Source organism: Ochotona princeps, chromosome 18, assembly GCF_030435755.1.
Source record: "Ochotona princeps isolate mOchPri1 chromosome 18, mOchPri1.hap1, whole genome shotgun sequence".
Classification (NCBI taxonomy): Eukaryota; Metazoa; Chordata; class Mammalia; order Lagomorpha; family Ochotonidae; genus Ochotona; species Ochotona princeps.
In genome coordinates, this window is record NC_080849.1 from 38,137,665 (window position 1) to 38,157,324 (window position 19,660).

Below are 19,660 nucleotides of genomic sequence, written 5' to 3' on the forward strand. Positions count from 1 at the left end.
CTCCCTATATTTTTAAAATTGCTTTCTTTGCAGAACCAAAAGGTGTCTATCACCCTAAAATGCAGTGTGCTTTAGTGGATTAAGCACATGGAAGTCAAGAGCTGCACTTTTTGTCTCATTTTTCTTATATCATGAACACCAGTGTAAAAATCGTGAAGTATTTGCTAAAGCTGCTTAGAAGAAGGAAAGCAGATACTTGATGCTGACCATAATTGCATCTTTTGCTCGAGCTAAGGTTTATGGGGTTATGTATTAAACTGCTACACTTGTATTCCACATAATTTCACACTCAGACAATATTGTGCTAGAAATATCGTGGAACATGTAAGAATGCCTAGCATGCTATAAATATTTTCTGTGTATTAATCACCTTAAAAGCATCTGTCCAAAGAAGAAATGTTGCATGAACTCCTTCCTACACACTCCTCAGTAACAAGTCCTGTACTGCTCTTTGGAAATAGCTTCCTTTTTAAAATGCCAATGAGCAGATTACATATAGGATGTTTATTGTGTTACCAAAGTCTACAGATTTTGTGGAAATATACCCCATGGGCTTATTTCATAAGTTGGGGCTAGTAATGAGAAATTATGAAAATTGTGAATATGTATCATAAGTAGCATTAGGGAAAATGGTGCAGTAATTTTTAAGTCTGAAAAAGATATGGAAAGGGGTTTATGGGTAAGTTATTCTTAGCTCTCATTTCTAAATTAGACAGCGACATCCATTTAGTATTCTTGATTAGCAATGTTAGGTTAGTGAAGGGTCAGACTATGTTATTTCATGTATGCTGCCATGATGGCAATGCAGTTCTTCAAAGCACTTCTGCTCATTTAAGATTTTTTACCCTCTTTCTGTAGAGAGTACCCTACTTTGCCGGCTCACAGATATGACTGTCATAGCTCAGCCTTTACAAGGTCATGGTCTAGTGTCCATATTTCCAATTGTATGTAAAATAAAGTTTTGAATCATCCTGGGTGGGTATATATATTTAAACTTTGTTTTTCCAGACAGACTGCAATATACTCAAGTGTTGATGTTTTCATCCAGAAGGGTGCAGTCCTGCTGTTACCTGGAGGGAAAGAGATCCCTAAATCTCCTTGTCCCCAGTGCGCCGCCCTCTCCCCAGTCCCAGGGCTCTGTCTCAGGAAGCCCTGTGCAAGGACAGCAGGCAGCTGCAGCCAGATTTCGACTGAGCCAGGCTTGAGGTGAGAGGCATTAGGCCCTGCAGAGCCAGCTGAGTCCTGAGGATGCTCTGTGGCCCTCGCCACTGCAGTCTGTTGCTTCTCAAGAGAAGTCGGCGCTGAGGGTCAAAGCCCAAACAGTTTGTGCCTCTGTTTACAGGTGATGAGTAAGTTATTCATCATAACCTCTTTTCAAAGCTCAAGGGTGGTCTCACGAACCTCAGAACGTTGTAAATTTGTCTCTTAACGGCCAACAGCATGAAATGGGAATTCTGTTGCATCATTAAACTACAAAAGACTCCATAGGTGTAAAGATTATATAAGGGAAAAACAGAAAGTGTTTTCTTCTTGCTATTTGTCTTTGTTGTTGCGGTTAAAAAAAAAAACTTTTCCACCTTTTTAAAGTTAGGAGTGTTAAGTATGTTTACATTGTTGTTAAGCACAGCTCCAGAACTTCTTTGTCTTACTGCACTAGCGTGTTTTTAAACAGAGATTGATTTGTCATATAAAATGTATATGCAATTTTTCATCAAAAATAAAAAAATTATTTAAACAGAAGAAAAATTGGCATTGTCCTTCTGGTTGACTTGTTATACATTTCAAGGGGTATAAAGCAAAATGCAAACAGTGTAACATTGTTATGATACAATCATTTGACTGTCAATTTATATTTCCTTAACCATTTAGTAAAAACTGAACTATTCTCTTAATTAACAACCCTGAACAATGATATCCAATGTGACTTACATATGTGTTTGTATTAGTGTTTCCTTCTGTCCTAGCTGATAGCTTTTCTGAGAATCACTACAGGTGGACAAAGTGCTAGATGCCGGGCTGAACAAGGTCAGAGCAGAAACGCGGTACCAATTACCTGGCTACTTTACGTCACTGTTTCATTGGTAAGTTGGGATGACATTTTAGGATGACTCAGAGAGAAAAACTGGAGTAAAGCGAAGATGAAAACTTTGCTATGGTACGGGTGAAAGACATCAGCCACCTGGAGGAGGGGAGGGATGGAAGGGATGGGTAGCTATCAAACACTTGAACCCTGTGACTCCTCTTAAGGAATGCCACAAAAGCTGTCTTTTTAGAACCACGGAACTCCCATCTGACTGATCACCTTCCTCTTTAAGACTGCACAATGAGGTCTGGACTCAGGTTGAGGGGAGACGAAACTAGACTCAAATGAAAGCTGACAAAGAGTGATGAAGAGTGATGAAGAAGAGAGGATGCCTCACCTCACCCATTCCAAATCAACTCCAGGAAAGTGGAAGTTGTGCAGGTAAATGCCATAAACATTAGCAACTCAGGGAAAACAAGGAATAAATATGATAAAACACAGAAACAAAGGAGATGTAGTTAAACAGAATGATATCTGAAAGATCACGTGCAAATGGGTGCAACTACCAATGCAGAAAGCTAAGAGACATGAGAGCTGGGGACAGCGGAAGGGCTGGCTACTCCAGTTTAATTCTCACCAGCAACTCTTAGACAATGGGTATGAAAACAGAGATTCAGAAAAGCAAAGCAACTTCCTCAGGATCACATACTGAAGTGGCACCTGGGTAAGCTTGTCTTTATTCATCAGAATAGCAACTACTGTGACCAACAGAACCACTGTTCACTTGAGTAGAACATGAAAAATTAGAATTACAAAGAAAACAATACATGTTATAAAATGGTCACAAATCTATGTGTAATTCTCAAGAATTACAGTATAATTGCATTGTAAGCAAGCTGATGATGATAGTAGATAAAGACATAATACTCATTAATACATGGAATGATTTTATTATGAAGTATATTTAAATTTTTTTCAGTGAACAATGATGTATTTAATAACATGAGTACTAAAGATAAGACAAAAGTTTAGATAACCAAATTAAGTATTTTAAAGCTGAATTTATGTCATCATTTCTGTCCAAACCAATAAGCAAGAGTCAAGCAACGTGAAGTCAGGACTCTCTCTCTCTCAACTCTAACTTCCAAAGAAATAAAGTAAATCTTAGAAAAGAGAGATCTTCCATACACTGGTTGACTCCCCAGATGGCTACAACAGCAGAACTGCCACCACATGGGATGAGGGCAGTGCAGGAGGTGGCTGTATCCACAACACCACAGTGCTGGCCCCACGGAATCTCTTCCAATAAACTCCTTCAGAGCTCTGCGGCTAGCTCATATCACATGATTAATAAGGCGTATATAAAATACGTCTAGATATAAAAATTATGCCTTTGCATTTGAGTCTTTCAGTTCGGTTTTTCAATGATTTGTATAAAATAGCAGTTTAAAAAAAAAAAAAAGATTTGTTTTGTTTTACTTGAAAGCCAGAGTTTCAGAAAGAGGGAAAGAGAATAGGGAAAGAGAGAGAGAGAAAGAAGGAGAAAGACCTTCCATCCACAGGTTCACTCCCCGAATGGCTGCAATGGCCAGACCGGAAAGAAGCTCCTGGCACCTGGCTTCAGGTGGGCTCAGCTTTAGCAGATGTGGCCATTTGGGAAGTGAACCAAAAGATAGAAGATCTCACTCTCTCTCTAAATCTACTTTGCAAATAAACATAAACAATTATTTCTCTTAAAAATTTCTCTTAAAATTTCTCTTAAAAATATTTAGTTGACCCAATGACAAGTTTCCTATTCCTGTAAGAAGCCATGACTATCAAGCTAAAAATGAATATTTTAGCATAAAATGTGAGTTTCACTTCAGTTATGTCCAGCTGATAGGTACTGATATAATATTTACATGGGTCTATTTCCAAGGAAAACCAGCTGTGTACAAGCACACACACACACACACACACACAAAGCTAACTGGGTTACGTACAAAGCAGCTTTGTTTGATTAGACTTTATTCTCAAACAGAATAGACATCCCCAACTTTTCAGTAGTAAAAAGAAAGGTTAATAGATCATTAGTCTATTAAATTCTAATAAGATTTACTTTGCTTCATCTTCCCTCAGCCTCCCAGTTGTTAAAAATTAATTAATATGGATTTGTTTTGGGGTTTTGCTCAGAAGAGATTTAATGGCTGATAACAATCTGGTATGACTTTCTAATGTGCTGTTTGTTCTATGTGCTTGGACCCTGGCAATTTTCTCCTCAGTGCTGGTCTTTGAATATTTGTTAAAGAAGCAAACCTACAAGGAAGGTCTCTGCTGCCAAGATGGTAGCAGACCTCCTACTCCTAGCAACAGCAATGCTGCAGGGCCTCTGGAGCAAGCCAAAGCACGTTACAGCCACCTTCGCCAGCCCTGGAAAGAAAATGCTGTCTCCATGGAAGGAACAAGTCAGGAGATGCCTTTGAATGTGAGCAATAATGAGCTAGCAGGCAAAGAAACCCTATTACAGTTTGCAGACAAGAGGGACTTCAAAAACAGTTTCATATCTCATCCCTATTAAGGAATCTAAAGTAGCCATGCATTATATTCTAGTTATTAACAAAAGTTAAACTTGAAAATATCTTTGTTTTGACTTTTGCATGTCTTGTTAGTGATTACCAGATCAGACTTAAAGCCAAACAACCAGAGTTCAAACCCCAGCTTCATCACTCACTAGCCACAGGGCTTTACACAGTTAATCTCTCAGAATCTTTCTGGACTACTGTTGTGGAGAAAATAATAGTCTTTGCTTTATAGAGTTTCTGCAGAGTTACAAGAATGCATTTTGGACACAATATGTGCTCGTGAAGTTTTTAAAAAGTTTTTTTTTTATTTAGTCAGGTTTACAGAGAGAGAAAGTGGGAGAGACAGATCTTTCATCCTTTGATTCACCCCCAATATTTTTTTCATCACTGTGCTAGGTCAAAGACTGGAACCAAACGCCGATTTCTGGTCTCCCACATGCACGCAGTGGCCCAAGCACCTGGGCCAGCCTCCTCTGCCCTCCCAGGTGCGTTATCAGAGTGCTGGATCAGAGGTTGAACAGCCAGGACTCAAATCAGTGGTCACACGGGACCCTGGCACAACAGGCAGTTGTTTGCCCACTATACCACAGTGTTAGTCCTGTTTATTTTGTTTACTTTTTGTGATTATGAATTTATTTGTTTGCTCATTTGAAAGAGAGAGAGAGCTCTCCCTTCTGCTAATTCACTCCCCAAATACAACAGTTGGGTCTGGGCCACGCCATATCCATGAAACCAGAACTCAGTCCAGGTCTCCCACATGTATAGCAGGGACCCAGAGACACAAGACTTGAGCAGTCACAGGATGCATAATAGTAGGAAGCTGGAATCAGGAGTAGAGCTGGGGTTTGAACCCCAGACACTCCACTACTACAGCCAGTTATGACTCAGCAAGCCGGAGGGCTGGCACACACATAGGAGACCTGGACGGAGCTCCTGTTCCTTCTCTATCTCTGTATCTCTACCTCCTCCCTCAAGTAAACTAAATGCTTTAAGATTTACCTTAAACATGATGTTACCTGACCCCAAGTCCAGAAGGATATATACAACAGGCTTCACAAAGTTCATGGAAAAAGATGAATTATAAGGAATTTGCCTATTTATCAAAAAAAAAATGAAATCCATGCAGTCTTTTTCATAATATACACAATATACATTTTCATGCACTTTTAAAAGGCCTCTTATATGTCAGATAATGTTGCCAAGATAATAATTAGCTATGAAAAATGAGCACACTTTCATGTGCAACTTTTTTTTATTTAATTATGGTGTCAAGCTACTGGCTAGGAGAAAATTATTTGCAAGAGTCAGTTGACTCAATATAAACTGGAAACAAATGAACTTTGCCTTTACTTTTGTGTATTTTTCTTATTTCTAGCACACAAGATACCTGCTGTTTTCATGTTCATGGCTGTCTGGTTCCTCTAAGAACCTCACCGGAGGGAGCTGGTGAGTTATTAAATTGTTTGAGAAATTGAGTCACAGTAAGGCATACAACACAGAAAGGATTTTGTTATTTCTCCTTGCAACATGTTTCTTTAAAACGTAGACACTATCTGTTGACTCAGTAAACAAAATGAAATCCCATTATCATTAAGCATTACGTCAGGAGGTACAGCATTTTGGGACTAGAAATCCTTTGTTGTCCCTGAAATCGCGTACTTGGCATCTGTCCACATAGGAATGCCTGGAGACCCAGGGCTGACCTTCTGCCCAACTGATCTAATGCATCTAGCCTCTATGAAATGAATAGAAGGCTCCATAGGAGTCCCACTCTTCTGTGATTCAGGGAAGCTTAGAAGCCATCATCTTCCTTTGGTTTATTTTGTGTTTGGTTTGGTGTTGCTGGTTCTATTTTGAGATGGAAATCTATGATATGAAAAACAATGGACCATATTCCATCTGAATAGCTGCTTCAGTATTGAACATCCTGAATAGTCTCATTCTCTCACATTGCTGAACAATAAAAACTCACCAATTATAAACCACAGAGTTTTCCTACGGATGTTGACCATGCCCAGCTTTAAGTCTTCCTTGTTATACTGCTCTGCTTAACTGGTTTGAGTTGTCATCAAAATTACCGATTACTTCAGATGTATGTTCTAATCCCAGAGTTAAGAAAGGTGTACAATGATACACTTTCTTCCTCTTTCATACTCATAGAAGGATTAGTCACAAGAACTCTTGGTTGACTGAGTTATCTTTTTAATGACTAATTGTGCATGAAATGGGTGTGACTCTACATAGCCAGTTCATTCAGATATTGTTTCACTGGGAAGGCCTTGGGGACTTACATATTAACAGAGAACCACCCTTTAAAACCAAAATTCTGCTTTCAAGGTACACAGTCATATTCATAACACACATGATGCTGAAATAAAGTCCTTGACCACAAGTGACGCCAGACAGCTGTTAAAGATCACTGTAACTACTAAATAAAAATTATGAAGGATCCAGAGCAATTATTTCCATGGCCTCTGTTGTACCAAACTTCTGGTACTTTGCTGATTTGCTCCCTATCCAATCATATTTCTATCTAGTAAAACCTCTCCTTTGAAGAACTACAAGAGGTAATGAAAGTAAACTAAGTTCCCTTAGGAGAGAAAGACAAGCAGGTGCTTGGCATTGCTTGGGGCCCCAGCATCCCACAGCAGAGCATCTGGCATTCAGTATCTGTTCCAGTTTTCTGCTGATGCTGACCCTGGGAGGGGGATGTCCCCAGTGCTTGGACCCCTGCCACCTAAATGGGAGGCCTGGTTTGAGCTTCAGTTTCTTGTTTGGGCTTGGCTCAGGCCCAGCTGTTGCAGGTCCCTGAGGGAGTGCCCCAGAAGATAAGAGATATCTCTTCTTCTCTCTCTCTCTCTCTCCCCCATGCCCTCTCTGCCTCTACTGAAATTTTAAAAAGAAAACAAAACAAAAAACTAGACCCCCCTCAAAAAAAATAAGTTTGATTTTTAAAGTGTATTACAGTAAGTGCTTTAATGCATGTAAATTATTTACTTGAATCCTTTCTATGTCCTTAGAATGAAAATTATTCAGTTTTGAGACACTGTATTTCTGAACTAAAAGTGCTTGCAATCATCATTTGAAATCATTGTGAAAGACTCCTTACAATCAATATTTTATTTCCAAGGTTGCTCTACAAAGTTATTGTATTGCTCTGTTTTCTTTCACTCCACAAAAGAATGTCATTTGTGTGCAAATGAAGGCTATTACTGCCAAGTAGCCAGTGTGATTGGGTCGCACCTCCTGAAGGATTTTTCTCCTCTGTCTCTCTCTGGGCTCATGGTCACCTTGGGTCAGTGAATTGGTTTCTGTCTGACATCCACAGAAAATAACACTCTGCCTACCATGTCACTCTGTTGACAGATTCCAGTCCTGGGCTGCTGTTAGCAGCCAAGACCTCCCCCCCTCTCCCCACTAGCCTTATCTTTCCAGGATTCCTATAAACAAACCCTGGGACCTTGGGTGAACCAGAACCACAGATGCATCAGGAGCAGACTAGGCCTGCATTCCCAGGTGTCACGCTGAAGCAATGCTGGCCATGATCCTCTTCAGAGGGGAGGGGCACGTGTCCATGTTGTCTGTGTCTTACCCTGACTCACCAGAGTCCTAGAAGACGGAAAGAAACAGAAATGCCCTCTCTTGGCCTCCACCTAGCCAGACATCAGCAGCACAAAACTGGGAAGGAGGTGATGGCCCATAGCAAGCCAGGCCTTCCACAAACCCCTATTTACAGCAATTCACATTCTCCCAGGACCCCAAAGTCCTCTTGCTCTTTCCTCTTTTACCATCATTGCACATGGACGCATGCACACACACACACACACACACACTCCTGCAAGGTAACTTTGGAAATTCATTAATGCATTCGTTCATTCACATACTCAACTAACTATATTTACTAAAAGCCCACAATGCAACAGGCACTGCTCCAGGTGAATACAGAGCTCTTCACATAGATAAATCTGACCCTTTATGAAGCCTTCATGCTAGGGAATGACAACAGGTAACAGAAAAGTGAACACAGATTTTTGGATTGTGATGTACCGAGAAGAAACAAGGCAGGGAAAGGCACCAGGGTGTCTTAGTGTCAGGGAATAATTCCAGTTTTAAAAATATTAGTCAGGAAAGGGACTCACTGAAAACATAATTAATATTTTTTAACTTTAGTTGAGACCAGAAACAGAGAGAATTCCCATCTGGTAGTTCACTCCCATACATACATACATTTGGCAGGGCTCAGCCAGGCCAAAGCTGAAAACCAGGAACTCAATCCAGTTCTCCCATGTGGGTGGACCCAAGAACTTGAGCCATCATTGCTCATTCCCAGGGTCCACATTAGCAGGAAACTGGAGTCACCAGTAACCTGCCCTGGTACCATAACATGGGGCACCAGTATCCCAAGCAACAGGCTAAACACCCAGTGTAGAAGGTAACACTTTAGAGGAAAACAAGTGGGGAGTGATGGACTGGACATTGCCAAGGCTGCAGCAGAAACTTCCGGGACAAGGAGGGTGGTGAGTAGAGGCCATCACGGCAGTTTGCCTGGTGTATGTGGCATAAATCGTAAATTACACACCATCCTCCCTGGAAATGCATTTAGCACCGAGGGAGCCTTTAGCCAAAGGACTGCAAGCATTTTTCACCAGGAAGGAGACAGAGTCATCAGGCTGTTGCCTGCTTTCTACCAACATCAATGGATCATTATTATATTCTGATCATACTTTAAGGCCAATGTGGCTTATTTAAAAAACCAAGTCTTCAGATATGATCTGCTCTGGACTTAGACCCAAGACAAAACCATTTTTATTTCCCCTAATTGTCTTCTGAATGTTAACAATCTCCTTACAACATTCTAATCCGGGAACTTTGCCTCCAAAGCCAACTGTCCCAGTACAATGACTCACAGGGAGAAGCGGGTAGGGAATGGCTCAGTGAAGCTGTGTGACTCACAAGGCCGGCTCTCCCCATCTTTGGGGCTGTCTGCCTGCCGCCAGGCTCTCAGGACTGATAGCTTGTGTGTGTGAGCATGGTGACTGCGCACTGCAGATATATGTGCTGGCTTATCTCTGCTCAAATGCCTACAAAGGTTGGTAACTGGGCTGAGGCCACAGGATCTCCCCTGTGGTAGGAAGACACTCAATTAATTACTTGCGCTATCACCATTGTCTCCTAAGGTCTGCATTAGCAGAAGCTGAAGTTAGGAGCTAGAGGCAGGCATCAAACCCAGGCATTCTGATGCAGGACACAGGCATTGTCCTCACTAGACCACAGACCTGACTCTGCTCTGCAGCTTCCAACTCAGAAAAGCAACAAAGGAATTTTTCCACCCTGATACTGGCTGTCACCCATATATAATATCCACCTAAGTTCCCCTCTCACTTTCTAGAGCAAAGATGCTCTTGGTCCCTCCAGCTGGAGAGTCAATAGGAATGTCAAGATCCTGATTCCTGTTGCTTGTGAGGACACCCAAACCTTGGCCTCCCTGGAATGAAACCATGGTTCCTTCTAGATTAAGGGGAGGGCAATTGTCCCCTGCTTCTCTCCACCCAACATAATTAACTTCCTGTCGGCAAATGGTCCCTGATCTCCTCTAGCTTAAGCCCGTCCATGTAACTCCTGACCACACTCAATTCCACGTGTATTTATCTCATGCAGGCCTTACTACATTGCTGACTCACACCTGCCCTCTACTGTACTTGTTCTGCCTCTGGGCTTCAGTGTTGGAGAAACCACACACATGCAGAACACATACATATGTTCAGGTAGGTAGGCCTGTGCAGGCACACATATACCAACACTTAATGACCCCATTCACTATTAACTCATCCGCAATAGGTTACAAACATCTTCCCTGATGGTACTCCTTTAAAAAAAAAAAGAATTGATTCCTTTTAGTATGTGGACCTGGCTCAACATGTTTTTGCTGACCAATTAAGCTGGATCTCTAGTGTCAAGGAATAATCAAGTTTCTAAATGAAAAAACACGGTGGCACAGTAGGTTAGGATGAAATAAGCATCAGCTACAGCATCATTGCTGCTATGTATCATTTTGAACAGAACTATAGAGAATGAAGAGGAAAGGAACCGGATTCAGAGGGCATGGACAAGGGAGCATCTGAGGGTGAGCCTCAAGGTCCAGGCTTGGGTAGAAAAGTCCCTAAGGTGGCCATTCACAAGAAGTAGCAAGCTTGCCCTAGCATAGTGATACTAAGATGGGGAAATCTCCATTGTCCATTATGTTAAAGTTAGTCTTCCTACCAAACAACTTCAAGGTCCCTGAAAATATCCCAGTGATTTGAGGCTCAGGAGAGAAATCTGTGATGGATTTGCATGAGAGTAGCCAGCTGCTTCCAATCAAAGCACAGAACTCAGAAGAGAACAGCATTTAACAAAGAGACAGGTGACAAGGAAGGGATTGACAGAGCAGTCCAGGAGAAACAAAATTGGATGACTGCTTCTGTCACCCAAGTGGATCTGCTATTGTGGTCTCCTTCCTATTTCAAACTACTTGCTAGCTTGTTCTAGTCCAATATTGTCCTAATATCTCAAGTTCAATGTCTTTTCACCAAAGGAGTGTCTTTTACTTGAACCTATTGTTTGTACCCATGTAACTAAAAGAAAGCTTTCTTCATGGATAAAATTGAAGCTCCAGACTCTTCACCAACCTTGAAGCTTTGAGCTTTGAGCTCTTCTGCCCTGCCAGGGACACTGTCTCGCCCATAATTACTCATCCTGTAGGAATCAGCTCACCACACCTTCTCCAGGAAGGCTGCCCTAGTCCCATGGTCCAGAGTATGAGGAAGAGGCTTTCCTTACCATCCACATCACACCCTGTACATCTAGCCCTGCCACTGCAGCTATAGAGAACCAGGAGGAATGATAGCTACATAGAAACAGTAAATTTTCTTTCTTTCTGTACAGATCCATTTACTTATGTTTGCATCTCCAATAAAATGCAAATTGTTTATTGAACAACACCAAACTAAGAGATGATTGAGAGAGTAGAAGTAAACAAGAAAACAAAGTTCTCCTTTCCTCACCCTTCCCAGACGACCTGGAGGTGTTTCCCATTTTATTCTGTGTCCGTCTGTCCTTTATTAATCACAGCCTGTAAACAATAACGTCCTTCTTAAAAGAGCTACACAGGATGGGCATCAGCTTTAGCTCTCACTTCTCAGCCACTACTTCTGCTGCATATAGTCTTTAGAATCACTGCCGCCATGAACTGGCCAGCTGGCCAGCAGTTCTGTAGCTAAAAACCATCATTTCATTAGCAGACCTTTCAGGCTAGGCTGTGACCTTACAAAAGGAGTACATTTGTCTCTACTGCTCTTTCTGAAACTTTATTTAAGAAAAAAAATCAACAACCTTCATTCTTGATTATCCTAAGAGGTGACTCACAGGAACTAGTCACTTGGAGAGTGTCCTCACCTGTGTGTATGTGCGGGGCAACGTAGTCAAGACAACATTCACTCGGGTAAATGCTTTGAATCTCTCTGGATGTTAGAGCTAATTCTTTGCATAAACATTTTTTTTTTCAAACTAATACACCCTGTCCAGGGGGGAGAAAACCTGCAAATTAAGCTTATTTAACACAATCCCTTGTCCTTTGTTGTTAGTGGCCACATTTGGTTGTGTACGTGGAGGTTTATGAGGCAGGGCCGCTCTCAGCATAGACAAGTCGGGGGGAGCTACAGCGTTAGCTCTGGGTTATCCAAGATACCCAACAAGGCCCCTCAGCCCGCTGAGTCACTAGTGTTCGAATTCCAAATGTGTAGCTATTGCAAGGAGAGGCTAGGCGGTGCAGCCATGCCTGTATCAACACCTTTCTCATAGTGTCAACTGGGTATACACCTTTTAGAAGGAGGGGTACTTAGAGTCGAGCTTGGATGGTCCCCCAAGGGTGCCTGGAAAATCGAACACAAGTAAGTGGTGTATTATCTGCCATCCGTATCTTCACTACTGGAAAACAGTGTCTACACAATGAGGCATAAGTCCTTGCCTATAGGCCTCAAGTGCAAGGGCACTGAGTTAAGCTGGACTGATGAGATGTCGCTTCCCCAGTATGACGGGCGAATGGGACATGTGCTGCGTTCAGCTCAAGAAAAAGGTGTGGAGACTAGAAAACATACTTTTCTGAATTTTACCCGTGTAACCAAGTCTCCTGAGAGGCATACTCTCACAGGCACATCAAGCAGCAAGATTAGATAAGCAGAAACGCCTGCTAGAATCTCAACTCCATCACCACCACCACCACCAAATGGGGAGAAAAGGCAGTTTGCAGGTATGCCCTCAACAGAGGAGGATGTGTCTCTCTGAGCTCACAGAGGGGAGGCCCTTGGAGCCAAAGAAAAGGACCAATCAGGAGGTCACAGGTGTATGGGTATTGGAAACTGGAACTATTAACTGGGGAGGAGGAGAGGGATCACTCTGGCCCTTCATTCTGGTAACGTCAAACTTGATCTCAGTCTCCAGCCCTCCACTACTGCACATCCATCTTCCGAGTTTCTTAATCTGTTGCCGACTGGAGAACTCAGCTACCCATACACGGTTCCCTTTTTTCACGAAGGTTTCAATTTTACATTTTACCCTTACAATCACTATTTGCAGAGGCTTGACCAGGCCCCACAGCTGGTAAACCGGAGGGGGCCTCGACTACGTTTTTTCCCCCTAACGCTCCGAAGAGTTCTTTTCCTGGGCAACTCCAGTCATCAGGGGATTGGTTTTCGGTGATAATTTCTCCTCAGCCGGATAAACCACAAACCTGGGAAGCCATCTGAGGAAACGGTTTCATCGCACCGGACCCGGCGTCGCCAGCCTTCCCTCACCACCACACCTGCGCTCCAGGCCTAACGCACACCTACCGAGGGCCCCGCCGCAGCCCCGCGTGGAACGCGGAATCCCAGCAGGTCCCCTCTCCGCACAGCCAGGTTTACCGCGGGCCTGGCCCAGCGGGCCGCTCTGGCCAGAAAACTTTCCCCTTCCAGGGCCACTCACTCCGAGGAGGAGTGGTCGGAAAGCTGAGAACGGCGGGCCGGGGCGGGGCCTGCCACCCAGAGTCCCCTGGCCCCGGACGTCACGGCCAGGTGCTTGCGCCCTCCCTCCTGCGCGGAATTCTCCCGCGCAGAGCGAGCCTCCAGGCGCGCCTGCGGCTGCACGGTGCGGGAGCCCGCCACACCTGGGGACCTGGAACCGCCCCTCTAGGCAGGGCGAGGCGGAGGGGCGAGGACCTGCCGGGCAGGGCTGAGGGTGACTCGCCCGCACTGGGGAGCGGGCGGCGCTTAGCGGTGCCAGCGGCCGGAGGCGAGGGCGCAATGGCGCGGAGCCCGGGACGCCCGTGCGCGCTGCTGCTGCTCCTGGTAAGTGCCGGGAGCGGAGACGTGGGGGCCCGCAGTGGGGAAGGGCGCTGGCGGGCGCTGGGCCCGCGCCCCGACCTGCCCGTTCCCGCCCGTGCGGGGCCCGCCTACCCGGAGCTGCTTCCTTGGGCCCCGCGGTGGCAAAGGGCTGCCTGGGCGGCGGCGGAGGCGGCACAGGCCGCCCTGGGCTTCGGGAAAGTGGCTGGGTTGGGCTGAGGAAGCTGCCGGAACCTGTCGGAGCGCTCTAGTGTCCTTGGCCCTGGCGGGTTTTCTCACTGCGCCCCGAGGGCCCTGTGAACGTTGGGACCGGTCACACCTTTGTGGGGAGCCGAAGTTTTTGTTGCCAGGGCTCCGGGCGCGGAAACGTGAGGGCAGCATCCCCGCCTTCCTGGGCTACTGAAAGCTGTGCAATGACCCAAATCCGCTGCCACCCACACGCACCACTGAGCAGGGGCAGTGGGGGAAACACCTGTGTTCTTAGAGTGCGAGGCAGTTTCTCAAAATAGTTTCTTCAAAAAGTATTGCGTAAAGTTCACGTTTGTTTTCCAATTAAAGCTGAGTATCCTGACCACCCGCAAGGATCTGAACTTTAAAAATTCACAAAGTTGCTCTCTAGCACCGTTATGGTAGTGCAGATCATGAAATTCGTGTGCGTAATAGTTTTGAAAGAACAAATCCAGGGGCAGGCCAGCTTGAGATGGGGTTTTTGGAGGTTTTAGCCTCTTGGCTTCACCCGGAGGAACCGCGTTTAATCCTTAGCTCTTCGTTTCGGTATTTTATGTCCCTGCTGTAGGTGGATCCCAACCTGTTGGTTTTGTTTGGTAGAAAGACTGCCCACAGCTAGGAAATGTATCTGGCTTGGGGGGTGGAAGGAGTTGACAAAATGACAGCCATATTGTAAATATAGGTGTGGGTTCACTCTCCCAGACTTCCCAAATGCGTATTCAGAGAGATTTGATACCAAATCACTCTGTTTTCCTGTCCATTAAAATTCGAAATACAAGTATTTTCACCGAATTTAAATATTAACAGTTCAAACTTGTAGAAAATGAACGGATCTGTCTCCCTGGGTTGAGGAGATTGGGGAAGTCTAAATTACACTCCCAGAAATTCATGGGAAAAAACTAGAACTTTAAGCATGGTATTTTTTTCTTAATACACATTTCCCATGAGTGTTTCGAAGACCCTTCTGGTGGCGGGAAAAGAAAGAAAACATGATGACATCCAGTGCAGAGAGTTCCATGAACTATCTGAATCGCGTGATCATTAGAACTTCAGGTCTCTGGCCCTCACTTTGTTTGCATTTTCTATCTGTTGGTTTCATTTTACTCATCTCATTGAGATAAGATACATTGAAGTTCGTTGTATTCGTGAGACTTTTATACCATAGTTTGGGGATTGTGGCCAGGCCTTCAGAACTAGGGAGCAGTGCGTATCTTCATTTATTGCTAGGAAAACAGCAAGCCACCGCGACATCCGGCTCCGTTTGAGAGTTCACACCCAAATGCTCACACGAGGTTAGAGGTTACCTGGCATGCTCACAAGCAGGCCACGTGATAGGCTTACAGAGAAATAGTAACTGATTTAGACCTTTTTTCTACTTTACCCATTGGAAATTTTTACCTGTTTGGGGCAATGATGGACTATCCCTTTGAAAATGACCACAGACAGCTAGATGGAAGCAGAATTCTCCAGATTATTCTATATTTTCTATGATATTTTTATAATTTAAAGTTGGGTATGTTTGTATCTGTTGGAGGAATGGGGAGCCTTTCACCGTTTTGCCCTTGGTGTGTTCGGGAAAGCCTGTGAGACAGTGAGAGAAGAAGTGACGTTTTCCATCCTCTGATTCGCTCCCCGAGTATCTCCGAGTCTAGATCTAAGCCCAGAACTCAGTTCGTGTTTTTCATGTGAGTGACAAGAATCCAAGTATTTGAGCCTTCTGCTGCCTCTCATGTTGCACTCCAGGATGGGATGCAGGCATACCAAGTGCCAGATACCTACGCTAGTCCCCAAGGACTTGGAAGCGGAGTCTTCTGGTTAAGAGTGGAAAGCAGTTCACCTGCAAGAGATAGTTCCTGGAGGAAACAATTACTTTATAGGAAGGAATAAAAACCTAGGGTGTTGTGTCAGAGTTCAGTTGCAGATAACAGCATTCCATCTTGACAGTAAGAGCCAGAGAGGTTTATTTCAGGACATTTCTCTAGCTATATAAGCCTCAGAAGAGAGGAGGAAACACACTGCCCATTGAGATGTCTAGTAATTTCACAGCCGCCCAACAGAACCCAACCATTTACAGAGCTACTGCTTTTCCTGGATCAGGAACCAGAAACCAACCTGCCACTACTACAGACTGGAAACCGCTGGGCTCAGGAGGCTGGCTTAATGCCAGCTCCAGACCCAAGCCCCACCTGCTAGGGCGTCTAAGGAAATAGATGCCTCTTTCTGCCCTTGATTCTGGTGACTGGAGACCAGAGCCATAGTAGGACTACTCCAGGAGCAGCAGGCAAATGGCTCCTGTTGCTTTTAAATCCCGTGGAAATGCACCCCAAGTTCAAAATCCAAAAAGAGTGCTCTGAAACTCCTGGAAGGGTACATTGGCCCTTAAAAGGCTTCTGATTTGGGGACATTTTCATTTTGGATTTCAGTGGTTAGGGTTAGGGTTGCTCAGTCAGTAAAAATCTGTGCAGAAATTCCAAACTCAAAAAAATGCCAAAAGCTGAAATGGGTCTGGTCTCAAGCATTTTGGTTAAGGGATACTGAACCTCTACCAGTTAAATGCAGATCCTATTCTGAAGCTGGCCTGTGAAGGAATCTGTGATCTGTGGTCCTTCTGCTGCAGTATAGATGAGGCAGATGTCCCCGCGTAGCTGGCACACAGGCATTGAGGCCGGCTCGATCAAATGGGAAAAGGGACTTTTTTTGAACAACCAGAGATTCTTTTCTTCATCAAGGATTCTTTATTTCACAGTCATGGACTCACAGATAAAGACTCCAGGGGATTCCTGCAGGTGTTGGGAGAGTTACAAAAGTATTTTCACAAATCTTTAAAATGATCTGGCATTTCCTTACATTTTGAGGGTAGAAAAGAACTGCCATAGTGTGGGTTCATTCAGAACCCAGTGTATTTTGTTTCATAAATTCGAAAACATTGTTCTGAGAAGAGGTTTATAAGCTCCTATTTTTTTTTTAAAGATTTATGATTTATTCATTTTTTATTGGAAAGGCGGATATACAGAGAGGAAGATCCTCCATCTGATGGTTCACTCCCCAAGCGGCCACAACAGCTGGAGCTGAGCCAATCCGAAGCCAGGAGACTCCTCCGAGTCTCTCACACGGGTGCAGGGTCCCAAAGTCTTGGGCCGTCCTCGACTGCTTTCCCAGGCCACAGGCAGGGAGCTGGATGGGAAGTGGAGCTGCCGGGATTAGAACCGGCGCCCATTTGAGATCCCGGCATGCAAGGCTAAGACCTTAGCCGCTACACTATCACGCTGGGCCCAGGAGAGATTTTCTAATGGTTACTTCAGTTTGGCCCTTGACTGGTATGTTTGTCCTTTAAAATCCAACAACATTTCAAGAATTCAATGATAGGTGCCAGCATTATCGTTTTGCATATTAGCCTGCTGCCTGTAGTGGTGGCATCCCATATAGATGCCAGTTGAATCCTGATTGCTCCATTTGCAATCTAGCTTCCTCTTAATGCATCTTGGAAAGCACCACAGGATAGCAGCCACATAGGAGACCTGGACAAAGGTCAGCCTGACCCAACCACAACACGGGGCCTTTTGGAGGAATGAAGCAGCAAATCGTAGACCACTCTCTCTTCCTCTCTCTCTCTCTCTCTCTCTCTCTCTCTCTGCAATTCTGCCTCTCAAGTAAATAATAGTTCTTTTTTAAGAAAAGGACTTCAGTGATAGCAAATTATAATGAGGCATAATCAGTAGCATATTAGTTGGCCAGGGCTGTGCAACAGAGGACCCAAAACTGGGTGGTGAACAAATAATGGCAGTATTTCATGGTTCTAGAGGTAAGGAGTCCAGGATCAATGTGTAGGCAGGGCTCCCTGTGAAACCCGGGGCTTTCCCTCCTCTCGTCTTGCATGTGGCTGATTGGTAGCTTGTAGGCCCTCCTCCTGCAGATGCATGGTCCATAGCTCCATCTCCATTACTGTTCTGTATACCACCTTACCTCTGTGCGTGTCTGTAACTGTCTAAATGTCTCCTTGTTACAAGAACGCCAGTTCATATTGGATTTGGATCGAACCTGATGAGCTCAGGTTGATTAAATCCTTAGATGAGAACCGGTGTTCTTCAGCATAGCTTTGGGAGGTAACAGTTTAACTCATAACAAGTAGGGTCAACAATCTATCAGTTATCAATAATGTCAAAACTATGTTAGAAACCGCCCAGTTAATCTGATTCTGAGACATGTGAGAGAGAAGAATTACTGGTCTCAATTTTGAAAAAGAGTTTATTCACAAATAAAGCCAACAAATATTTATATGGGAAAATCACATTATTTTGGGATTTGTGACAACTGCACCTTTCTAGTAATATTCAGAGATTTTATTTGAATTGTTAGTGAGCATTTGATTTTTGAATATTTCTTAAGCACAACTCTTCCATTTTGCAGTGTACCTTGTCTCTGGTAACACTTTTCAGCTGTAGTCTGTGTGATGAATGAATGATTGTTGTCACGTTCTATTTCATCTTCGGGTATCAGTAGTATGCCACATATGGCCCTGCATTTGGTGTTTGTTTGCCATTTCTATCTATTAGCAACATTTGGCAGCTAGGGTGAAGCAAAGTAGAACCCCGGGACTTACACCCCATCCAACTGTAAGATGAGAAATGCTTACAAGAAGTTAAGCATATGGCCATGATTTGGTGAACTCTTGATTTTTGCTTTCTAACTTGAAAGGCAGACACAGAGCATATGCCAGCTCCCAAGTGTGTCACTTCCCAGTGCCCACAAAAGCCAGAGCTGAGCCGAGCCAAAGCCAGGACCCAGGAACGCAGCCTAGATCCCCATCTGGAAATTAGGAACCCAGTACTTTAGCCATCTATCACCTACTGCCTCCCAGAGCCTGAATTAACAGGAATCTGGAGTCAGGAGTTGCAGTTGGTGTCTAACCCAGGTACAGCAGTATGAGATGAGCACGTGTTAAAATTTGTCTTAATCCACTAGCTGAGTACTCATCCCTAATCCCTATTTGATGCTAATCAATGTGGTATGGGCTGGAGGACAATGAAAACTGTCCAGACATGTTCCACCCAGAGGGAGAGGCAGTCCGATGAATGATACCATCAACATGGCTAGCTTCTAAATGAATAATGATAAAGAAACACAATCAACCTGCAGAAAAAGCAGCCAGCCCAGCCCTGGGCATCCTGCCCAAGATCTGAGAATCATAAACCATTGAGCTGGTAGGAAGAGAAAGAAGAATGTTCCAGGTGGAGAGAGGTGCCTGTGTGAAGTGCTGAGCACAAAGAGTGCATGGTTCTTCAGAGGAATGGGAAATGTTCATTGTTGCTCCAAAGTAGAACATGAGGCAGAAGGATGTGTGAAGGAATAGTCCTTCAGGCCAATGGAAACAACTTAAAAAAGTTATTTCTAAATGAATATTTTTAGGAAGATGTTCAAATAACTGAGTAGATGATGACTTTTGGTTGAAATAGCCTGGAAACCGTCAAGAAAGAAGAGGTGGGATTTGAATA

At 44.1% G+C, this 19,660-nt stretch overlaps 1 protein-coding gene and 1 long non-coding RNA gene across 2 annotated transcripts in view; one reads left to right on the top strand and one right to left on the bottom strand.

The window, feature by feature from the left end:
• The window catches only part of LOC131482512 (uncharacterized), a 47,509-nt gene extending 33,991 nt beyond the window's left edge, over positions 1 to 13,518 (bottom strand). The window contains exon 1 of the long non-coding RNA XR_009247062.1: positions 13,448 to 13,518. This is a non-coding gene — a long non-coding RNA (uncharacterized LOC131482512). The remainder of the gene's footprint in view (positions 1 to 13,447) is intronic.
• Positions 13,386 to 19,660, top strand: part of DSG2 (desmoglein 2) — a 43,088-nt gene continuing 36,813 nt past the window's right edge. Inside the window, exon 1 of the mRNA XM_058676905.1 lies at positions 13,386 to 13,946. Within this exon, the coding sequence (XP_058532888.1) occupies positions 13,902 to 13,946 (45 nt within the window). The 5' untranslated portion in view covers positions 13,386 to 13,901. The remainder of the gene's footprint in view (positions 13,947 to 19,660) is intronic.